Source organism: Gossypium hirsutum, chromosome A03, assembly GCF_007990345.1.
Source record: "Gossypium hirsutum isolate 1008001.06 chromosome A03, Gossypium_hirsutum_v2.1, whole genome shotgun sequence".
Lineage (NCBI taxonomy): Eukaryota > Viridiplantae > Streptophyta > Magnoliopsida > Malvales > Malvaceae > Gossypium > Gossypium hirsutum.
Window position 1 is genome coordinate 45735451 of NC_053426.1, and position 22097 is coordinate 45757547.

The 22097-nt window shown below is 31.3% G+C and overlaps 1 protein-coding gene across 2 annotated transcripts; it reads right to left on the reverse strand.

Moving 5' to 3' along the window:
* Positions 1-2220: 2220 nt before the first annotated feature.
* Positions 2221-11196, reverse strand: LOC107887161 (putative 3,4-dihydroxy-2-butanone kinase). 2 transcript variants are annotated; one of them, XM_016811320.2, is made up of 20 exons: positions 10933-11196; positions 10207-10280; positions 10061-10124; positions 9314-9426; positions 9160-9207; positions 8752-8823; positions 8546-8635; positions 8265-8438; positions 7986-8069; positions 6890-6945; positions 6108-6238; positions 5939-6031; positions 5614-5678; positions 4635-4778; positions 4500-4543; positions 3632-3715; positions 3474-3547; positions 3293-3405; positions 3117-3212; positions 2221-2630 (listed from the first exon to the last, which is right to left on the reverse strand). In XM_016811320.2, the coding sequence occupies exons 1-20, from the start codon at positions 10970-10972 to the stop codon at positions 2499-2501; spliced, it is 1791 nt and encodes a 596-aa protein (XP_016666809.1). In that variant the 5' UTR covers positions 10973-11196; the 3' UTR covers positions 2221-2498. The 2 variants fall into 2 exon arrangements, with proteins under 2 accessions (XP_016666809.1, XP_040952403.1); XM_041096469.1 differs by having other exon boundaries at positions 10638-10933.
* Positions 11197-22097: the final 10901 nt, after the last annotated feature.

Here is a 22097-nt window from a genome sequence, read left to right on the forward strand (position 1 = left end):
AGTAAAACAATCACATAAGCGTTTTTGTTTTCCAAATCTAAACTCTATTTGAATTTAGAGTGTTTCAAAAAAATTTATATCCTTATTTAAATAAACAATAAAAAGATTAAATTTTAATGAGATAGAATAAATGATAAATTTATAGTTTAAAAATATTTATTTTTATTTGAAGGTTGATGATATTTTTATTCTCATTGTTTTCATTATAAAAAGGCTTACTATAATTACCACAGTAAATAAACCCAATTTTTATTTTAAAATTAATTAGCCTTTCATATTTTAATAGAAATCAAAGGATAAAAATTTATGGTTAAACTGCGTAAAAGTTCTTAAATTTTTTTAGAAAAATAATTACGTTTTTTTTTACTCAATTGGGTACTTGAACTTTCAAAATACATTAAAAAAGTCTTCAAACTTTTTCAAAAAAACAATTAAGCCCTTTTTTTTTAACTTAACTGGATACTTAAACTATCAAAATGCATCAAAAAAACTCATTGACCGTTAACTTTAACAATTGACCATTAAAGTTAACTGCTCTTAATTTTTTTCAATGAAAGTCATCTCATGTCACAACCACGACGTGACATGTGGTAAAAAATTATAAAAAATAAATCAAAAAAAGTTATAAAATTATTAAATTTTAATAAAAAAATTATTAAAAAATTATAAATTTTTATAAAAATCATAAAATATAAAATTGTAAAATTTATAAAATCATAATAAATTATAAAAAAAAGTAAAGACTTCATAAAAAATATAAAAAATATTATACCAAAAGAAGCATTTTATAATTTTTCTATAAATTTTATTAATTTTTATTTTTTTTATCATTTTCAGTACATGTCACATTGTGTTACAGCACGTGATGGCTTTAACTAAAAAAGAAATGAGAGTTGTTAATTTTAACGGTCAACAGTTAAAAGTTAATGGTTCAATGACCTTAATACATTTTATAAATTTTTAATGATTTTTATAAAATTTTACAATTTTTTTATATTTTTATAATTTTATAATTTTTTTCTAATTTTTAATAAAATTTAAATATTTTATTTTTATTAATATTTAATAATTTTTACAAATTTTATTGATTTTTATTTTTTATATTTTTTTGCCACAGTCACACCGTGATTGTGATACGGGGTAGCTTTAACTGAAAACAATTAGGAGCAGTTAACTTTAACACATTTGATGCATTTTGACAGTTCAAGTACCCAATTGAGTGCAAAAAAAAAGAGGGCATAATTTTATTTTTTTAAATTCGAGGGCATTTTTAATGCATTTTAAAAGTACTCAATTGAGTGAAAAAATAATAATAATGGTTGAATTGCTTTTTTTGAAAAAGTTTTGAAGACTTTTTACACTCTTAAGCTAAAATTTATTTGTAGAGGGTGAGCAATCAATCAAATCGAGTGAAAAATTTGAGTTAATTGAGTTGACTAGTCTCATTTTATCATCCTAACTCGATTTGAATTTTTTTTGTATCAAGTTAAGTTAAATGAAATTCAAGTCAAGTAAAATCGAATCAAGTAAAATTCAAGTCAATTAAAATCGAATCGAGTAAAATTAGAAAAATTAAACATGTCAACTTAAAATTTTGTTACAATATAACTAATTCCATGTTAAACATATATTTAAAAACCTTTTAAAGCAAAATAAGCGAAAAAATAACATATTTCAGTATGATAAGCTTGAATCATTAAACTAATTATTTAAGTCCCCAAATTATTGTTTTAGATTTTTTAATTTTTTTTATATATTCTTTAGATTTTTTTAAAAAATTATTTTTTAAAATATAATTTCTTTTATAAATATTTAAAAATTTAAAAATTATTTTGATTTTTTTTTATTTTTGTTGAGAAAAATCAATTTGCTCATTTTTAAAATTGACAAAAACCAAGAGTATTTATACCAATATGCTATTTGAATTATTCGAATTTGAATTTTTAAAATTCAACTCGACTAGAAATTAAAACTCAAATTACTTATTCGGGTTAACTAAAAATATCAAATAAGTTAATTCAGTTAACTCGAAATTCAGAACTTTTTACGAGTAAATTTTGCTGACGAATACACAAAAAAGTATAAAATCTTAATTGAAAATAAGCAAAAATAGACATTTTTCATATTTTAACGATTGAGAATAAACATTATAACTCAATAGCAATGAAAATTTTATAAATTTTAATAGGTAAAATCTGATTTAAAAGAGAGAGAAGAAAATATAAAATACAAACTCGATATTAATGATCCGTGACAAATTTGAATTTAACTCTATTTAGAAACAGGGTTTACATTTGGGACAAGTTATAAAATTCAATGATGTGTATATGTATGGGATGAAAATGGCTCTCTCAGCTTCAAGCACCCCCAAAAGACAAAAGGAAAAAGTAAAAGAAAATGCATAAGCGGAAAGCCAACTAGTCAAACAAAAATCATCCGGCAAAGCACAAAAAGAAGGTATATCAGTGTTGATTGTTGAAACATGGAAGCAAGGGTGTTCATGAGGAGGCTTTTTCATATTTAGCCTTCACAGCCAAAGCAGCTGCCCTGTACCAGGCAGCTGCCGCCATAGCACCAGGATCTGGAACTGTTGCAAGTATTGATGCAGACACATAGCTTGACCGCCCCGCCTGCAACATCCCAACACCACACTACCACATAAATTTTTACATGTACATATACATTCAAGCACCAAGTATTTATCTTAACTGCAGCTTAGGGACTAATTCAAACATTGATATTGATGTTGCAAATCAAGGGTTGTGGTTTATGTTAGAAAGAGTGCAGAGACTAAATCTGGACTTAATTTAGTAGCAGTAATCCTGACCCTTAGTCAGTCCCATAAAACCTGACCTGCCTACGAGTCAATGAAGCGAAAGTATATATCTTCAAAAAATGCAACAAAAGCATCAGGATCCCATTTGTCCAGCGTCAAGTAATATATGTTTAGTGTTTATTAGCAGCTATCTGAAAAAGCTTCCTACTTCAGTAATCCCTCTGAGATATAGCACTTTAATGAAATTTTATAGCCAATGACAGCCAACCAAAGGAAACAACAGCTAAATGCAATCAAAATCCTAAACACCAAACAAGGTGAAGGCAAGATTATAAATAACCTGAGCCTGCATGTCTTTAGTTGATTCAGCTCCTGCCAATGCAGCTTCAGATGAAAGAACAAAAGCAGTAGAAGAATCATCACCAGCAGTTAATCTCTGCTTGCAAAACAAAATATTAGTATGAAATCTTGGACTGCATCAACAAAAAGAGAAAAAGGGCAGTAGATCTATATAACCTCCTTAAGAACTGATAATGCAGGAATAAGGGCATCCAGCAATGTACGATAACCAGCACTAGCCCCACCATATTTACTTACTGCATCAATGGCAGCTTCAAATGCTTCAGCCCCTGAAATAAAGCGTCAGTGAGACAAGGTGTCTAAATAAAAATGTCTCAGATGAAGGGCATCATCTCACATTGCTTTGCTGTGACAGTAGAATCTGAGTTAGCTTTCAACCGTGCATATGCTGCCTTAGAAAATATATTATATCTGCTCAAAGAGAATATCAAGAGTTTTATATTTCTAGTTATATCTGTAAGTATAAATCAAGCAGAGAACAGACAAATAAATTACAGGACTCCACTTGTTCCTCCCATAGCTCTTCTAACAGAAGATCCAATTTCATTCACTGTTTCTGCAGCATCATTCAGAGGATAACTGGGACAGGTGAAAATGATTCATCAGGTAAGATCCAATGATATAACGAAAATATTTGTTTGTAATGATAATCACTTAGGTAAATAAAAAAAATAAAAAATAAAATTCTTACACATTAAAAATTTTAAAAGCTACGTATCTAAAGCTAACAGCCACCAATCAATACATTACACTTGCAAATCAACTACTGCAGAAATGATAATGGAGGAAAAACTAGTTACACCGGAGATAACAAACAAAGAAATCATGTTACATGCTCCAATCTCCAGCAACCCATTTGACTACAACTTTATACATTAAAAAATCTCCTACCAGAAATATCCTCTGCAGAGTAATAGGCATTCAAGTCTTTGAAGCATCTCAACCAACTGCATCTATGGGATTGGTCTTGCAACGCAACGACAATAATAGAAGTGTATAATAAAGTGAAATCAAGTGGCTGTATGACCAAGAAAAAGATCTATACACAGGCCATGACAAGCTCCACATTGGAAGAGGAGTCTTAAAATAAATATTACACTCAATACTACTGGAAAGCACTATAAATAAGATAAATATACCTCTTCCTACATGTCTAAAGATAATGACTCATCAAAACCTCTGTACTGCATCAGAAAGCTATAGATATCCAGCAAACATAAACCTAATTACTATGGAGGCAGACAGCTTGCATAAGTACATATATTGGCAATCTGGCCTAGAATTGCCACAGTTACTTTGCTAGAAGAATTTCCCTTGATTTAGTCAAAAGAAAACATAAAAAAAAATTGGAGAAAGCGCATACTATTTTTTCATATCATCAAGGATTGCTGTTGCACCGCTGTACATCTGCAAAAGCAGGTGAATCACATACATCAAGCACTAAATTATGAACCAAAAGGCAAAATGATAACCAAGACAGCTCGAGTGCACAACTTACTGTTGACCCACAATCACCATCACCAACTTTGCTATCCCAGTCATTCAAACTGTCCCTCATACCCATTACAGCATTTACTGCTGCCTCAATAGCCGCTTCAAGAATGCGGCCCTGTTCACTAAGCTGCAGTGGCCGACTTAATGACTGCCAGGAACAAACATGAATTTAGTAAGATAGCAGTCAAACACAACAAGAAACCGTTTTTTCCCCATACCGAACAGGATATGAATAATGTCATGTCCTCAAAAAAATATAAAGGCATCAAGAGTCTATTTAACGATATTAACAACCTCCACCCACTACCCACATGTAATGCATTGAGGTATCAAAAGGAATATAATCACAGGATCCAGTTCCAACTTGAATTTCATCTAATCAATGTATATTTCTGTTATTTTCCTTTCTTATGTTTCTAATTTTATTTTGGTTTTCCTTCTATGGACAACAAAACATCTGACTGTTATTTGTGAAATTATTTTACTTTTCAAGTAGAAAAAAAAAAAGAAGAAGCAAAAACAAGCCTAATACTAGTAGCTTCTTAGTGTAATCCATATTTCTTTTTGTTATTCTGGGACGAGGACAAGCAGTCACCTTTGGCCAATTTGTATTCAACAACAAGACATACAAAGTAAACAAACTTTTTATTTTTGGTACACAATGAGTGCTTATTATAATGTCATTACGTAGTCTTTTGTTGGTAGTCATAACCTATCTAGCAAGTATAATATCATGCAATTGGTTAGCTGTTGTCAATATCTATCAATGGTAACATCAAAGAATGAAGATTTAGTGATAGCAGCTAAAAAACCTAATATCTAGGTTCTAGATGAAAGAGATGTTAGTTTTACTTTAAATGAAAACTTTAATTAGTTTAGATGTTAGTTTTACTTTAAATGAAAACTTTAATTAGTTTACTTTCCTATAACAAATTACCTGTCCTTTCCTACTCTTCTATAGAGTAATTGATAACTGAACTTACCTCCTCACTCTTTGTTGAACGAGATGGTGGCAATGGAACAGGAATCTTAGCAGGTGGACGATTACCTACAACAAAACAGGGAGCTTGGGTTCAATGAACCCAAAATAACCTTTGAACTTCATTTAAATTTTCAATATAAAATTGTTAACTGTTATATATAGAGGTTGAGAGTATATTCTTCAGTTAACAATGCAATTTAGATCATCAATATGTGATGCAACATAAAATGTTTAATTCCACAAATTTCTTCCTAATGCATTTTATAGACAAGTGAAAATGAGGAAACATTAACAAGAAGTATCAATATTCTAACACAATGACAGACCAGCAGAACCAACAGGCCAATGTGGAGCCTTAGTGGGAGCATCCAGGCGTTGCAACAGAGTTTGATCTGCCTTCATTATAGATATTGAAAATCCTGAAAGAAACATTGTACAGATAATGAACAATACTTGCAAGTAGCAACAAAGAGAACTTTTATATCAACAACTAACCAGCCATATCAAGAGAGGTCATAAATGACCCTGTATACACTCTTTCAACAGCAAGTCCAAATTCCAGCTGTAACTTAGGGACAGTTTTTCCAGCTGCAATCATCAGTTCCATCACAGGAGTGGCACCCAAGCTACAAGTCAATAGATCTTTATCATAGTGATGACAACAAAAGTATAAAGATGTTGAATAGACTAGGACAAATAAGAAACACAGAACATAAATGCAAAGGGATGTATGAATATGGCAAACAGAGCTCAATTAGGAAGATAGTATAATCATTCATCAAGCTTAAGCGTAAAATTTATTGATGAGCCCTTTGTTTAAGTTCTTATCAAGTTTGAATCAAATAAATGAACCTAAATTGACCTCTTAAATGAAACGAAGTTCATTTTCCTAAAAACTGGTTTATTTTCAAAAAAAATTCATAAAAATAGGTTAATTTTAAGGTTAGAAAATTTCCCCAAGCAACACTAGATGGCTAAAGCCATACTCATCAATCACTGTATTGTTATTTCTAGCTTAAGGCCACTCTCGTCAATCCTCATCCTTTTTCTCTACCTCTTCTTACTCTCATCATTTTGTATCAACACCAAGTAATATGGTTATTTGCTATGAAAGTCTCGTCTATTTCCTAGCTAAAAAGGTAGAAATGTGAAATATAAGCACCAGGCCATTGCAAACCCTGCAACCAAACTGATCAGAAAACACCCTCTGGCCCCCAAAAGGAAAGTAGAGGAAAAAATCAACAGCAGAAAAGAAATCAATATACATACATACATACCCATTAATCATGAGTACCACTCTATTGCCTCGTGTAATTGGAACATAGTTAGTTTCCTGAAAGATTACATAAGTAAAATTTAAAGTAACAAGATGATAAAGTTCTGAGATAAATAATACATTGTAAAGGAAGGAAAAGAGGTACTGTTGCTAGGTTGATACGATGAGTAAAGCAGAAAAGGCTGATCCACGGCAGGTTATTGTGTTAATGGAAGATCAAGCATTTAATGGCAATATATTGATCTGTTATGCTATTTTATCAATCTAAAAGGCCCCTTTTTTAGTCAACAACAATAGAAAAGCAAAAAGATCATGTGCCACAGAAAACAATCTTGATTAATAAGTATTAATAGCAACAGCCTTGAATCTTCAAAAGATGCATGGTTCTCTTCAAAATATATTAGATATGGTCCAATGGCCCACATAAGCAGCACATTTCAACATTTGAACCTAATGTAATCCCCAAATGCAATAACTTTTGAAGTATAACTATTGCTGCTATGGTGAAGAGAACTAGAGAGAAATCTCAATTTTTTTTCTTTCTTTTTAGTTTCTAATTGTATTTTTTTTATTAGTATACACATAACAATTTACATCATTCAGTTAGGAATAAATTGTCTTGAATGGTTCTTTAGCAGTCTTCTATGGTGTCTATGGTGATTTAAGCCATATTTACCACATCAGCATGATTGAACGGCCAGCCTTGGTTCACTAGTAATTGGACGTAAAGAGCCAAAATCAAAAGGGGAAGGCTGAATTACACAAAATAGAACTAAAAGAAATATCATTTCAGTTGAAAATAAAACTTAAATAGTGGCTACTGATACTAGGCACATTATGTTCGTACCTCCAAACTAGAAGCAGAACTAAAATAAAATAAAAATATAAAAGACAGACAACAAGATGATAGTATCGCACTGAAATACTTGAGAAAAATTCAAGGATACTTTCCTCACAAAAGAAAATAGTACACATTATCAGATACCATAACCATTGGTGGAACGAGATGCATGTAGCATGAATTATGTTTTCCTTGAAGGCAATGGAAGACGGCAGGGGGTTAAAAAGGATAGGCTGGCTCCACAATAAGAACATACCGATGATAATATTTGCTTAAGAACATGAGAAACCACCACGTCCACAGGCTGGAGGTCTGCCACAGCAGCACCAGGTTCCCCATGCTGAAAGACAACAATTGTTAGCTCAAGATAAGTATTGAAGTAGAAATCAAATCAGGTAAAAAAGAGAAGTACAGTGCCAGACAAGAGTCAAAGGTTAAGAGTATAGAACTAATGTCTAAAAGTGATCAAACAAAAAAGTAAAAAGAGAACTAATTCCATATGGTTTTGCAGAAACACAGGTATAAAGTAACTCACAATTCCCAGACCAAGTTCCATCTTTCCTGGGCCCAAGCGATCAGAAGTAACCTGACCAGGCAACGTGCAAACAGATAATGCTACGCCCATAGTTCCAACCATCTGAGATGCACGTTTTGCCTCAGCAGCAACATCAGCAAGAGAAAGGCCAGCTGCAGCTGCAGCCCCAGCAATCTGCATTCCACAAAGGAGAAGAGGATCAATTGCAAAATTTTAGTGAAAATAAGATTTGTAAGGGGGAAAAAGCTACTTTGCTAGAGAGAGAGAGAGAGAGAAAGAACCTTATTAACAAAAATAGTTCCTGCCAAGCCTCTTCGTCCAGCAATGCCTAGAAGCGGAGGTAATGCACAATCATCTCCAACAATTACCGTCTGCAAAGAGAAGGAATTGTATGCATATATTGATTTTATTCTCCCTCATAAAATTTTGGACATTCAAAGAAATGAAAGTGTTCTTTCAAGAGATTATGTCTAGGATGAAAACATACTTCTATTTTATAACCTTCGGACCTTGCTTGCTCAGCAGCCAACCCAAAATTCAAACGATCACCAGTATAATTCTGTCCAAATCCAAGTTATACCATGAATTAGAGCAAAGAAATATTAGCCATAGTATGCTCGTTGCTTCATGATTAAACATGCTTCTAACCTTTACATTAACGAGTTTGTTAAGGGTATTTCATTTTACTTACCTCTTTCAATCACCACTATCTCCACCCCGGTTCACCTCCTTATTTAATTGAGGCAGGGTTGGTGGGGTTGGAGATAATTAAACAGAGATATCTTCTAAAGCATTGAAAAGTTTAAAGCACACATCATGATAGCATTAAATCCCCCAAATACAACAACGGATGTCATATAAACCTGTAACTTGATTAATTAGGAAAGAGAAATACCATTACTATCAGAAGGCATCCCATAGGACCAGTAACAGCTCGAATGCCCTGATGAATTAATTTCAGGCACAAACATGAGGATGTCAATGATAATTAGCAGGATGATACATTTCCTTCTAAACCACCAAAAAGAGGTGGGAAACAGAAAGCATACTGCTAAAATTGAATCAACAGAAGGAGAAGCAAAAACATCTCCACAAATGGAAGCCGTCAGCATCCCTTCTCCCACAAATCCAGCATGTGCTGGTTCATGCCCACTTCCACCTCCTGTGTCACAAATTATATTAAACAAAATTAGCAGTGTACTATTTTTCACAATTTTATTAGCCAAAGTAGATTCCAAGAGACCCAATATCACTTGGAATGACCATCATTTCCTCAGGCAGAAAAACCCAGTATACCTTTTCACATTCCTTTTCTTTACTTATTTTCTTTTTAAATACAACCTTGTAGAAAAGTAAACAAGATGTAACATGGAATATCCATATACATAAACAAAACCCATACAGGTAAAGCATATGTGGCTACATGGAAAGAAAATAAATTTCAATGAGAAGTGTAGAGACGAGGAAAAAAAGAATCATTCATGCTCTCAAAGTTTATGCCCAATGATGCATTGCAAGTAATCCATAATTGGTTCTGGACAGTCAGAATAATGAGCATACATGCTAAGGGAAACTACAAGTTTGATCCCAAAATTACCTAACAAAGGGCAAACTAAACTAGTTGATTGCAAAAACCAGTAGAAACAAAAAAGCCAAAAGGTGACTGCAGCTTTAAATGCTGTCTAGAAATCACCATAGCTTAAAAAGTATTAAAGGTAACAAAGTATAGAATTTAAATTTCAATTTGAACAAACTAAGACAGATATCAGATGTTAGCAGCTTTGTAGGGATCGAACCTGATATGATTGCAACCTTGTCATATGTTGCACCAGAAGCATCAGCACGAATTACAACTTTCACCTGGAAACAAACAAGTAATCGGTTTGTGTTTATAAAGTCTAATTCACTGACTAAACATAAGCAAAGCGGAAAACAAAATCACCTCCGGGAAACCATCCAAGTACTGGAGTCCGGGATATGTTTCCACAAGACCCTCAATAAATTCAGTCACCACATCTGCCACCACCATAACAAAAGAACTTCAAAAATGGTTTTCTTCACAAAGCAGAAATCTAGAATCGGCAAATCGTTGGTGGAAAGAGCATAGTAAAGTAATGCAAATGAGAAACAAAGAGTAAATATAGCTTGATATAGCCTAACACAGTGTGATTGACGCAGAAAATCTAGGAAAAGAAACAGTAGGAATCTTTTCTAAACCCTTGTTTGTTTTCCCTATTTCAGCAAATAGCCTTGTTTCATTATCAGCTTTCATTTACTCAAGACCAAATGAAGGAAACTACAGAAACATAAAACAACTAATCAAATAATAAGCAAAAAAAAAACACTATTATTCAAGTAATATACAAAAATTACATGCATCATCCATTTTGTAAACGATAAGCAGAGGGCAAAGCACAAAAACAATAAAAAAATCCAAAATTTCCCAATACGAACACAAGGAAACATGAAATTAGGAAATGCGGGCAAATACTATCGTGAACTTCAAAAAGAAAAAAAAAGAAGATGAAGAGATAGAGAAAGGAAGAGAACTGTGTAACAGAAAAGAACAGAAAATTAAGTTTGCAGGTTTATGGTTGGAAAAGAAAATTGAGAGGGGATATTAGAGTAATAGGAGGAGGAAATGGTGAAGGAAAGAAAAAAAGCAAACCGTCGGGATTGTTGATGAGTTTCTTCCCTTGAAAAGCCATAAACTTTGTTTTGTTTGAGGGAATTCAAATATGGGATGCGATGGGAGAGAGAGAGCGTTTAATTTTGTTGGACTTTTTTTTTGGTGGGGAGTCTATTGAGAATTGCAGAGCACACCACGTTTTGCTCAAGCCTGGGCAGTTGTTACTTCTCCGGACAAGAAATTGCGCCTCCAATTACCAAAATGTCCTCCCACCTTTTTCTTTTCTCTACATTTGTTGGCTTCTTTTTTTTCAGCCCACCAGCCTATTTACACCCATCTTTCTTTTTCTTTTGAATTTTTTAATATTTGCACCAAAGTTAATTCATTTAAGATTTATTTCAACAACACAAACTAATTGAACAAATGTGTAGTAATTTGTAATTATAAGGAATTTTAATTCCTTAACACATATTTAGTCGAGAGGGTATAATTATATCGTAATTTTATATGTTATATTTGATTGTATAAATTACATAATTTGTATTTTTAAAAATATTAAGTATGATAAAAATAGTTTCTAAACAAGTAACAAAAATTAAAATCAAATCATTATATGTATTATTAGTTTTAAAAAAATAGTTGATAACACGATTACTAATAAAAATAGTGAAAATTTTATCTAATTGTTGTAATGTATACTTGTTGAGTTATTCTCTTTTTAATATTTAACATATACTTCTTATCATCTGTTGGTCACTGATTAAGTTCATTATCATCTGAATTTGAATTTGCATCATTAAGATTATTAAGATCTTATTCTTTCATGTACTTTACAAAGTATAGATCGTCTTAATTTCCTCTATGGTTGAAATTATGAAATATGCAACATGCTAGTACGATCCAACCTTTTCTTTTTTTCTTATGTTATACTAAGGTGATGCTGTTAAGTTGAAAAATATTTTTTAGAACAATAAATAAGTTATGATAAAAAAAACCTCTAACATTTTTATGAATAAGTATATTATTTTTATAATATATAGTTTGAACAGTATGTCCATAACTTTTATATAAATAAATATATTATAACTCTTTATAACATTTTTTATAATAAACTTTTAGCCATAAATTTAGAATTCTTTTAGGATTTAAATAATATAAATGTTAATAATTTTGTAAAATGCACAAATTATTTTTATATATAATTTTTTAGATTTATAATTTAAATTTTATTTTACCATAATTATCACAAACACTCATACACGATTATACTTATACTATAAAATTTATAACTTGTATAAAAAGATTTTTTAAAATTAAATTTATTTGTAATTAACTGAGTAATTAGTCCAATTCCACTCCCCTTGAAAAATTAGAAAGTGTAATTGAAGTGTTCTACTTACACCCTATTTAGTGGGACCATCAATTACAATGGTTATTCAAACATATCACCATTATATAATTATAAGCAATTACACCCAAATCCAATATTAGAGGTTTTCCAAACACTATATTAGAGTTTTTTTCGAAAGGTAAATTAATTCATTCAATGACGATTAGGAAATCAGCACCGGATGGTCCAAAGTGGCAAGCAAATATCAACAAAAGAATCGAGTATTCATCAAATTAGAGAGAACGCCAATAAAATCATCCCAAAATCAATTGTAAAATTACTATTGCATACATAAGTAAAACTAAAAAATGTGTTACAAGAGTAAATAAAAACTTCTAAAACTGAAGACTTGTTAAACAATGGAAAAATAAAACAAAAACCATATAAAACTTAAGATAACACGGGTCTAAATCGAAACATGAAATCATTTATTATTCTAAAATATTCTCAAAACAAAAATAGATTAAGAAGTTGACGGAAAGTCACCGACTTTCCAAGAAAAACTATTGGTGGCAGATGGAGTTTTAGCGAACGACAGACACTTTCATCTGTCCATCACAACTTGTAAAGACAATAAAGATACCCACAAAATAGATCCGCAAATTGAAAAAAAAAAAGAAGAAATGTGTAGTGAATGAAAAGAATAAAGAAAGAAAATGTTGATGAGAGAGGAAAAAGGCGGGTGGGTGATAATTAGCCCAAAAATTGGCACCGCCGCTGAGCAAAACCAACACTATCTTAAAAGTTAAAAACCCTTATTTTCATCATTTTCACTTTGACAAAGCATTTTTAATGAAAATAATAATTTTTAAATTTTAAATTTCACATATTTTGATTTTCATTTTTAAAAAATTCAATTAAATATGTTTTGTTTAATGTTTTTCATTTTTGAAGAAAATAAAAAATGGAAATGGTTTATATTTCTTAAAATGAAAAGGAGTATAAAATATCTTTTGTTTCTGAAAAGTGAAAAGGATCAGTTTGTCTAATTTCACTTTTGATAAGGGTATTTGCACCATATACATATTGTAATTTGGATTTAATTATATGGGTAAAATCAATTTGTTTTGGTTCATTGGTGAAATCACTTGGTTTAAAATCATAAAACAGTACCATTTTAATTGAGCTTTGAAGTCAAATAATAAAATTGATTTATGTTGGTCATAGACCAAAGCAAATATAGAAATGGTAGACCAATCTTTTATGTGATATGATAGAGTGAACATGTTACATTGAGTTACTATTATGGTACAACAGAACAAATATGGTAAGGCAGGCTAATTTTTGTATAATCTCATATCAAAATTTTTAGTTCATCATTGAATAACCTGTAATATGAGAATTAAGGTACAATAGAATATAACAAATGGTAAGCTCTTTAATATGAGGTGCAACTAATTGGTTAACTTACTCTGATTTCTTCAAAAATTTTAAGTAAAATTTTTCCCGGAATTATTTGCTGGTTCATCAAAATGCAATAAACCTGAAATGTAATAACTTTTGAAATATAATTAAATAAAATGATTCAACAAATCAATAAAGAATAGATTAAATATCACAATTTTACCCTATTTATATTATTATTCACTTATAATTAAATACATTATTTGATAAAAATACAAAATTATTACCATCGATCAAGTTTTTAAATTTATATTTAATGATATAAAATATTAAAATATTAATAACTGAATATTATAAAATATAAAACACCTTGTTAAACTTTTGTTCTTTTCATTCCCCTCTTCTTATTTCTCCATTTTTTTTTTGTCGTTCACTCTCCCTCATCTACTCTATTTCTCCATAAGTGGATGCCGTTTGATCTCCTTCATCTACTCTGTTTCTTTTCATAAATGAAGGAACCCAGAAAACCGAAGTTCCAGCATTTGCTAACCCAGAACAACTCAAAAGTTTACCCACTACTTCATCTCAATCTCCTTCCATATATCTTATTGCTTTTCTGTAAAATCTTTCCGGAAAACGTAGATCTACAAAATAAGTTAGTGATTTCAACCTTGTTTTTCATCTAGCCATCTTAGTTTTTGATATGTTCATGTTTATATCCTCTTTGTCTTTCTTAGATCTGAAGGTCCAAGGCTTATAGTAATCAAAAGCTATTAGAGAGTGTTTCTCTCTTATTCAAAAAAAATAAGAAAATTGTTAACTCTGATTCTGATCTATGATTTCGGCAAGAATAAGATTTGCCATTTTTAAATTTTGTATAGGATATTTTGGGAAAAATAATTTAATATTTGGTGGAGTTTGACTAGCCTATAGAATGATAAATATACCCGTTAATATTTTAATGTAATTTCACATCAATTTAGTATAAAAGAATAATATTTAAATATATATTAAAATGATTTTTTTATATTAAAATATTTAAAATATTTTATTTTTATATTTTTTAAAAATTGAAAATATTACTTTATACTAAATCATATTAAAAGATTTTGTTTTGTTATTTAAGGTTGTATGAAATAACCATTATTTGGTGATACCAAAGAATGACTATTACGGGAGGGCAAGGAGTAGGGAAATAATGATCATTCCATAATAAGTCGTTCTTTCAACCAAACAAATGAATGGTTTACCATTCAATGAATAAGGGGGGAGTGTCATTCCATTCCCCCAAACCAAACATCACATAATTTCTTAAATACCCCATAAGGTTTCAAGTAACCCTTAAAAATGAAGTATTTTCCATAATGAGGGAATTACTTCTTTTTTTTTAAAGAAAAATTAAGGTTTTAAGTACACTTTAAGCAAATTAAGTAATTATCCCATTTTACTAAATCTTGGGTGGTATTACATTCGTACGAGGGAATTGATATGCTTGGGGGAGTATCATCGGGACCTCGAGGACCAAAAGAGAAGGGAATTCTGGGAGTGATGATTTGGCTACTTTGGTTTGACCTCTACCTCGAGTATTTTTTCTAGACATCACTAAAAATTAATTGGGAAAAAGAAAGGAAGTGCAGAGAAGAAAAGATTACCTTTAAGAAATATGAGATTGAAAACGATAAAGACTAAAGGATTGAGCAAAAAAGAGGCTAGGGATTCGAATGATCCAGCAAAAATGTCGAGGAAATGTTTATGTATATGTTTTATAGAAACAAACTTGTGCAATAAGTTTAATTAATGGAAACTGTTTAGGTTCTCCAATACAATGTTGACACCAGTCCTAGAGTAAGTGTAACATTTAAATTTTAGCAAATAACCGCCAAATTCAGAATTTGCCCAAGGAAGCAAACTGATGGTATTGATTTTGAATGGGGATTTCCAAAGTGCGTAACTCTGAAAAGTCATAATTCGCCAAATTAGTGGTATGCGCCTGGCGCGAAGATTTAGTTAACAGTTATATATTGTAGTGTTCCAAAGTTAGAAATTTCGAAGACAAAATTTTGTTAAGGAGAGGAGAGTTGTAACACCCAAAATCTAATGGGTCTAAGGTTTTGGCGTATAGTAGTAAAATAGTCTATTTAGCAAAGTGTATTTTTCCAAAATTTCTATTGTGGCGTATACGTATGAGCATATAGTATCTGCCACACATATAAGTAAGGATTTCATTTCATGGTACTCTGCTATATTAAGGAGAAGTTCGTGTTAAGTGATAAAGGACAAGTATGGTATGAGTTAACGCCAAAGGTATTATACACCTTGGTTTGTTTGGAATACTGTGCTAATTAGACTATAAGTAATCTGGTTAGAAATCAACTAGATAGCCTAGCCTAATAATTGTGAAGGCAGTATACCTATTTATATTTCTCTCGGAAACTATAGACCATTAATAAAACAAATTTTGAAATGAGTGACACTTGTAAAGGTTCACTAAGCAGTTGGAGTTATATATATGAGTGTGGTAGGTTTTGAAGGAGGTTTTTTTTCTTCCTCTTATTTCTCCTTAAGTGGTGCTCTCTGACTCTTTTCTCAAATCTGAATGTATCTCTTCCCCGATAATATAGAAACTATGGTTCTTTAATGATGAGTAATTATTCCATCTTAGGGTAAGTAATTTAGCTCTGCATGCTAAGCTCTAAATGAGTAAGCCTATATGTGATATTTGAACAGTAAGTTGTAAGTGCAAGGTTTTGCATGAGGTTGTCAACGTTTGAGATGACGAGTAAATTATATGTATAAGAATTGTAACGATGAAATTACGTTTCTAAGAAATGGTTGGTATTGGTTCGAGAGGGATGACTAGGTCTGGGACTTAGAACTGCAGTAAGTGAGAATTAGGTGAGTCTCTACCTTAACTCTCTTATGTAAATTCTTCAATTAAAAGTATTTATATATAAAGGTTAATGATATCTATAATAATCAGTAAATGTATGATAATATGTGTAAGGTTCTGTTGAGAAGAATATTGATTGGTAAGAATGCATGTATAGTTGTGATGTGAAAAGAATATTAGTAGACAACTGTTTGAAATTAGTGTACGTGATAAGTCATGGTTTGTTGGAAGTAGACTCTAAGGACATGTTTTGTTAAGAAATTATTACGTGACAAAGAGATTTATGAAATGTTTGGAAGGATTCCTTATATATATAGATAAGGAAGATTGAGTATGACAAGAGCATGATTACCGGCGTATAAGAGAATGATAAAACTGTGATGGTATCCGCCCTAAATAAATGATGCAGAAAATTGGTTGGCAAATGGTAGTGTTGGAAAAAACAGGTTTGGAAAATGCAATGGAAAATAAATTTAGGAAAAATAGAGTTTTAAAAAAATTTTCCAAAACAAAATCTTGGTTGTGATATCTAAAGTAATAAACACTTAATCAAAGCTGCACCTTTTCAATTTATCTAGGATGAGCACTTCGATTGAGTAGTCTTCTCTGCTATCCTCAAGCTCACATCTGTCGAGTGTGGGCTCACTTCGGATTAGAAAATAGTTGGTAATTTCACAATTTTTCTAAACTTTTGGGTCAAGTTGTAAATAAAAAAAATATCTCTAGAAATTTTCTAAAATAATCTCTTTAGAAAATTTTCTCTTTATAACTTTATCTTGAATTCAAGTGTGTGTAAAATAATAACCCAAGACTCTCTTTATATATGGAGAGTTTAGAGAGTTCAACTATGATTAAACTTAATCACTTTAATATTAAATTAATATAATAATTATTCATCAAGATAAATATTAGATTAAATTTAATATTAAATATTATTAAAATAATAGAATATTTATCTTGTAGATAAACATTAAATTTAATTTAATTTTAAGATAATCACTTTAATATTAAACTAATAAAATACTATTAAGACCAACCATCACCAACCACTAGGATGCCACCGTTGCAATCATCAGCACCATCGTGTCCGGTAGTGCAGGTGCGACACCCTTACGGCACCCCGAGCCGGTTCAATTACTAATAGTATGATGCATGCAAAATATGAAAGTCAAAAAATACAAAAGACATAATAGTGAAATGTGAAATTAACTCTATTTATTTATTCATTGTTCAAATAAATAGAAAACAGTTACATGTTTACTACAATATGGGTACATTTCCCAACAAGTAGTTCATACAATATTGCAAAGTATCCATCAAGTTAATGTTATGGTAAAACTCACTAAGTACTTTTGTACTTACAAGGTTTGTTGTGTTGTTGTTCAGGTAATTGGGAGGAGTTTGTGCTAAAGGGACGATGTCAGGTGTACGTCAAGGTAGCGACGAAGTGGGATGTTATGCATACAGTAGATTTGTGGCTACACTAGGAATATGCTTTATGAGTCTGTCATTAATAATCTATTATGTTGTAAGGACATATATAACAAGTTATTGTATAATACTTCCTTTGTTTTCCTATGTTAAATTTGTTAATTAAATTAATTAGGGAAATGAGAGTTTGTAATCTGTTTGTTAAATTGTTAAGTATTGTGTGTTACATCTGGACTCAACGAATCAGGTCAGGTTGAAGGCGTTACAAGTTGGTATCAAAGTCCGATTTAGCCAATTCTTGGATAGTCAGTGTGGAAAGGAGCCTTGTATGCATAATACGTCGAACCTGGCTTAGTTTTTCAGGTATGTGGAAATTATGTTTGTGTGAAGATAGTTATTGTTGTAATATAATAAGTAAGATAGTGATGAAAGGCAAGGAATTGATTCATTAGTAAAGATAAAAAGATATCACATTGTTTCAAAAACAAAAAAAATGAAAGATAAAATAAAAAGAAAATTTAGTTCTCCTCCTCAGTGTGTTTGTAACATCCCGAATTAGGGCCTAGTGGGAACAGTGGTTTCGAGACCACAAATTAGAGATAGAAATAATTATTATATGATTCTAATGAGGTCTATGATATGAATGCATGCTTATGTGAAAGTTTCATGAAGAAATTCTATGCATAAAATGTCTAATTGATTTTTAAGGACTAAATTGAATAAGATGCAAAACTTGCATTCTAGAAGCTTTTAGCATGAAATTGCTTTAGAATATTATAAATTAGGAGGTCCTAATTAGAAATTTGACCAATTTCTATAATTTTGGAAAAAAATGGGCATGCATAAGAAAATTTTGAAAGAAAGACCCTAAGGGCATTTTGGTCATTTGGTAATTAAAAGAATTGTAACATCTCGATTTTGGGCATAGTCAGAATACTGGTTTCGGGACCATAATTTCGATGAGGAAAATTTTATTTTTATTATACTTTTATGGTCTACAATTTCACGGAATGATCTCATGAAAATTTCGTTCGAAAATTTTGACGTTTGGGCACTCAATTTAGTCAAAAGGACTAAATTGTGAAAATTGCAAAAGTTGAGTTCTACATGCTAGAGGTGTCCAATTGTTATGAAACTTTAAATTGGAGGTCCTTATATGGTAATTAGACCATTGGTTAAGTTGGTGGAAAAAAATGGACATGGTTAGGCATGTTTCCAAACTTTTTCATTAAGGGCATTTTGGTCATTTAGTTATTAAAATGAATTAAAAATAAAAATAAAAAGCCAATTTTTGTCCATCTTCAACCTCTTGGCCGAAACTTGCATGGAGAAACCATGGCTAGGGTGTTTCAAGCTTCCAAGCTCGATTTTAAGTCCGTTCTAGCCCCGTTTTTAATGATTTTTACGTTTTTGCAATCCCCATAACAAGATCTATCTATTTCTACTATTAATTTGAGCTAGGGTTCATGTTTAAAAATTGACCCATGAGTGACATGCATGCATTTTGATGTCTAATGGTAGAAAATGAGTGCTGGGTGTTAAATAAATGACTTTTACTAAGTGTTTTTCGATGAAAATGTTTGAAGGGACCATTTTGTAAAAGTTGTAAAAATGGCATAAAAGGGTGTTTTGATGAGAATTGTGGTTTTCTATAGTTATGAAAATGGTTTGGCCAGGCCTAATTGAATAAAAATCACTTTACGAGCCTAGGGGCAAAAGTGTAATTTTGACAAAGTTTAGGGGCAAAAATGTAATTTTTAGAATATGATTTTTGGATCACATTAAATAATGTGACTCATAATTAGACTAAATGTGATATTATAGATCAATAAAAATAAGGAATGGACCTAGATCGGGTGAAAAATGGAAAAATCGACAGTTAGGTTCCTTTTTGCTATTTTGGTGCCGAGGTAAGTTCGTGTGTCAATAATATTGCAATGCTATATTTGAATTGAAAATTCTATATTAGTATTGCACGAATGACATGATTTAATATATATTGAAAAGTGATGAAAAATGGTAAATAAAATTTGTGAGAACAATGATATATGTCTAGTAGCACATGAAATGTTTGATGGTTCAATCATTGATGCCTTACTATATAATAGCTGAAGATATTGAGAATTTGATATAACATGATATTTTACTAAATTGGATAACTTGTGAAAGAGTGAAAAAGGAAGGTAAGTCCATTTGTAAGTAAATACAATGTGTGAGGTACGTTAATTGCTCAAATGATGATTATATGATAAATGTATGCTTTTGACAAGGATATAATTTGAATGCTCAATGTATGAAAATTTATGAAACATTGACATGATTGATAATAAGAGGAAGAAAAATCTCGGTTGAATGAAATAGAATATTCGATGGATTCTTGAAAAGGAATTGATGGTAAAAAAGATCTAGCCCGGACAGGTGATCCAATCCCTATATAGCCCTCCCGAAGCATATGTGTGAATGGATTTAGCCCGGACGGGTAATCCGAATTAGGTTCTGGATTTAGCCTGGCCGGGTAATTTAGATCTGATCTCATTTGAGTATATGTTGTTGTAGGGGATTTAGCCTGGACTAGTAATCTTGACAATACTCTATGAGTTTATATTACAGGGGATTTAGCCTGGACTGGTAATCCTGCTGTAAGAAAAGAGGTTCGCAGGAGTGTGCTTTTTAGAAAGGGAAAATACGAATTGATGGACATGAACTTGTAAAGTGATCTAGCCTCCTGAAGAATATGTGTGCGATATGGATTTAGCCTGGACGGGTAATCCGATTAGGGTCTAAATTTAACCTGGACTGGTAATTTAGATCCGAGCTCATGAGAGTAATTATCGTTACAGGGGATTTAGCCTGGACTAGTAATCCTGACATTTACTTTATGAGTTTATACTACGGGGGATTTAGCCTGGACTGGTAATCCTGCCGTAAGATGCGAGGTTCGCGGGAGTGCGTACTTGAAATGATCACTTGTACGATTTGACAGTACATGGGATATCCATCGAAATTTTTGAGAAAATTCAACGGGATTAATATGAGAAATAAATAAAAAGGGTTTTTTCCATGATAAACTTATTTATGTTAAAGATACTAATATGATGAATATGATTGTCACGTTTGGACGAGTGGTGGTGCTAATAGATTGCACAGGTACGTACTCGAAACCCACAAACATGCGTTGGACATGGGAAATGAAATGGACTTGGGGTAAGAATGCAAATAAATGAGTGATACATATGAGAATAATTTTTATGGCAATCTTGTGATCATTATCATTTTGTTGCTCTAAAACTGTTTGGACAATAGCAATAGTCCGATTTTGAAAATCCCCTAAAAATTGTGGCAGTCAAATTAAAGGCTGATTTAAATATGAAATTAAAGATTATTGAGTCTAGTTTCATGTAGAATAAATGGTATAAGCAAAATAATTTAATATTATAAGATATACGAATTCTTGTGAGAGAGAGTCAGAATGAGTTCAGAATCCCCTGTTCTGACTTGGGAAAATCACTAGAAATTTTACAAAAATAATTATGGGTTAGAATTCTGATTACTAAGTCATTAATGAGTATATTTTCAATAGAAAATAGATGGGAGCATCATTCGAGTCCCATACTATGAGATAATTAATTTGTAGTGAAGAGAGGTCGGAACTGTCTAACAGCGAAATAAGGGTAATTTTAAAGAATAAACTGTACTTATTTGCTGGACCAAAAATTCTAAAAATTTTATGGTAAGAAGATATGTCAGTCTAGTTTCAAGTAAAATTAACGGATCTTAATTTGTAGTTCTGTAGCTCTAGATATAAATAATTTAATCACTATAACTCGAGAAAACAACTTGAATGGACTTTGAATAAATAGAAAGAATTTGAAAATAGCATGTTAATACATTTCTTATTATTTTTCATGTGAGCTTACTAAGCATAAAGCTGACTCCCTCATTTCTATTTCTTTTAGTGTTGTCAAGTCAGCTCGGGGTTGGAGATTTTCGGAGGTAGCATCACACTATCAAGCCAATACCTTTGGAATATTGTTACATGTGTTAGAATTATCAAGTGAGTGGCATGTATGGGGACCTAGTTCTATGACATGTGTTATTATGATTTGGCCAAATGTATTGGCCCATTTTGAGCTATTGTATATGACCATG